Source organism: Plectropomus leopardus, unplaced genomic scaffold (genome assembly GCF_008729295.1).
Source record: "Plectropomus leopardus isolate mb unplaced genomic scaffold, YSFRI_Pleo_2.0 unplaced_scaffold20090, whole genome shotgun sequence".
NCBI classification, from domain to species: domain Eukaryota; kingdom Metazoa; phylum Chordata; class Actinopteri; order Perciformes; family Serranidae; genus Plectropomus; species Plectropomus leopardus.
This window is the reverse complement of record NW_024621707.1, coordinates 1-2,765: the sequence shown is the minus strand read 5'-3', so window position 1 is coordinate 2,765 and position 2,765 is coordinate 1. Positions and strand designations below refer to the sequence as shown.

Below are 2,765 nucleotides of genomic sequence, written 5' to 3'. Positions count from 1 at the left end.
GTGTGTGTGTGTGTGTGTGTGTGTGTGTGTGTGTGTGTGTGTGTGTCAGAGGAAGTGGGCTCTTCCTGGCAGCAGTGTCCTCTGGGAAATGTAGTTATGTCCTGTCCAGCTCAGCCTCCACCTTCCTTCCTGTGCAGAGACACAAACTGGGCCCCGTTCCATTCCAGTTAGCCCCAGTCTGTCACACCTCAGACCAGCTGATTACTGGTTATTCAAAGTGTTTCAGTGGTTATTTAATGTGTTTTACTGGTTATTTAAGGTGTTTTTCTTTTCCACAGAGACATTAAACCAGATAACGTGTTGCTGGATGTTAACGGTCACATCCGCCTGGCGGACTTTGGATCATGTCTCCGAATGATGGAGGACGGCACGGTAACACAAACACTCACACAGTCAGCTGGGGCTGGGCGATATGGAAAAAAGTCTTATTATGATAATTTTTATTCATATCAGTCGATAACGATATATATCACGATATCCATCAAATCACTATTTCTGTCGAGCTTAAAGGTTCCCTTTGACTCCTAACTGAGATGTGAAGATATCATCAGGTTTTGGTTTAAATATTTATTTTCTGTCAGACATTGACATTTTTAGTGGTTTGTTTTTTGTCCTCATAGTTCACTGACACAGTGTCATGTGACCATGGTGTGTTGGAGTGTAATAAACATGTGATTTATTATTATTTATTAAACTTTCCAGCATTATATAAAAATGAAAAGCTCCATCTGAAACAAACTTCAGGTAAATTGAAGCACATTGTGCTGATAATAGTCCAACCTCTCCTGACTGCAGGACTCTGACTTCAGCTTCTGTCAAACTTCTGTGCTGTTAATCATTTTACTCAGGAATTAAAAACGTTTGAGTCGGCCTACTTCTCCTATAGCTGCCAACAGCCTGCCAACATTCACAGTTAGAGAAAGGCTGAAAATAAGCTCATGTGCTTGTGGCCCCGGGCCCCCAAAACATTACATCTGCCCCTGGTAATAATAATGAGAGCTCAGCGCGAGCGGCCGGATGAGACACGGAGCGATGCGTCCTGCTGTTTCTAAATAATTCATCCAAAGTCTGATTAAAGCTGAAACTAACACAAAGTCGTCTGTAGAGTCTAAAGAAGTCACTTTCACCTCTGCAGATGTGTCTGTTTCAGTGCTGTGGCTGTCAAACACTCAGCTGTTTGACAGTCAAAGTCCTTCACTGTATTTGGTTCTCCGCGGCGCTATTCTTATTATCATTGGCTGTTCATGTTGTTTGTCAAAACATGGCTGGAATGCGTTCAATCGACATATCGACTACGTCTCATAGTTCAATCGAGGAAAAGTTATATAACGATTGATATCGTTATCGTTTTATCGCCCAGCTCTACAGTCAGCACGTTGAGTTTGTAGTTTCTGTTTGAACCAGCTTTCAGAGCCAGCTGGTTTAACTGGACGGTGAACTGGTCTGCAGGTGCAGTCCTCGGTGGCGGTGGGCACTCCAGACTACATCTCCCCAGAGATCCTGCAGGCGATGGAGGACGGGATGGGCCGCTATGGGCCGGAGTGCGACTGGTGGTCTCTGGGTGTCTGCATGTACGAGATGCTGTACGGAGAGACGCCATTCTACGCCGAGTCGCTGGTGGAAACGTACGGCAAGATCATGAACCACGAGGTGAGGAACTTGCATTTTTAATCGTACCAATCATTCTGTATTATAAAGAAACGTCGGCCATTTGTAACAAATCAAACAGAATCCGGTGATTTATGACATTAAGCATTGACCTCTGACCTCTGACCTCTGACTCCGCTGTCTAATGCAGTGAGTCGGCACGGCTGCCACTGACTCAATATGGCGGCTGCGTTGACGCATCGTTCTAATAAACAGCAGCGGCGAAGGCGGCGTTCACGTACAAATGTCTATGCCTTACTAAGGTGTGATGTCATCGTGTGTAACGTGTGATGTCATCAGGTCTAAGTTGTGATGTCTTCTTCTGTGGTATCTGGCTGTGACGGACCACAGAGACATGTTGGACTCTGTAAGGACAGGTCTCCATAGTAAACAGGGATCTGAGTTCTGATTAAAGACTTGTCGTTTTGTCATGTCATCGGTGCGTCCTGTCAGACTCGTCGAGATGAGGACAGGCGGAGCTGCTTCCTGTCTCGGCTCCGCGGCTGTTTCCAGGTTACCGGCTCGTCTCCAGACTCCCGTCCCGCTTCCTCTTTTCTAAATCAGAGCTGGTCTCAGCGGACGGACGCCGGCGCTCTCATTATCTCTGTGCGTCCTCTTTACACTGTCTGTCCTTGCTGCCTGTCTCCAGGAGCGCTTCCAGTTCCCGTCCCACGTGACCGATGTTTCCGAGGACGCCAAGGACCTGATCCAGCGCCTGCTGTGCTCACGGGAGCGCCGCCTCGGCCTCAACGGGATCTCCGACTTCAAGAGCCACCCGTTTTTCAGCGGCATCGACTGGGACAACATCCGGTCCACTGAGGCGCCCTACATCCCCGACGTGTCCTCGCCCACAGACACGTCCAACTTCGACGTGGATGACGACGTCCTCAAGAACCCGGTGAGGACAGACACCACAGAGTCCCTCAGGTCCTGACGGGAGTCTCTCAGGTCCTGACAGGAGTCTCTCAGGTCCTGACTGGAGTCCCTCAGGTCCTGATGTGTGTCCTTCAGGTCCAGGACAGACAAAAAAACATAAAAACATTCTTAAAATTCTTGTCGAGTCTTGTTTGCCCTTTTAAAATTTCTTTTTCTCTTTTAAAAAAACAAAACAACTTTTT

The 2,765-nt window shown here is 47.6% G+C and overlaps 1 protein-coding gene across 1 annotated transcript; it reads left to right on the top strand.

The window, feature by feature from the left end:
- Positions 1-259: 259 nt before the first annotated feature.
- LOC121965455 (serine/threonine-protein kinase MRCK beta-like) lies at positions 260-2,545 on the top strand (the record flags this gene model as incomplete). Its single annotated transcript, XM_042515600.1, has 3 exons — positions 260-372; positions 1,450-1,650; positions 2,297-2,545. Coding segments are annotated over 3 exons (563 nt in total), but the record flags the coding sequence as incomplete, so codon positions are not given.
- Positions 2,546-2,765: the final 220 nt, after the last annotated feature.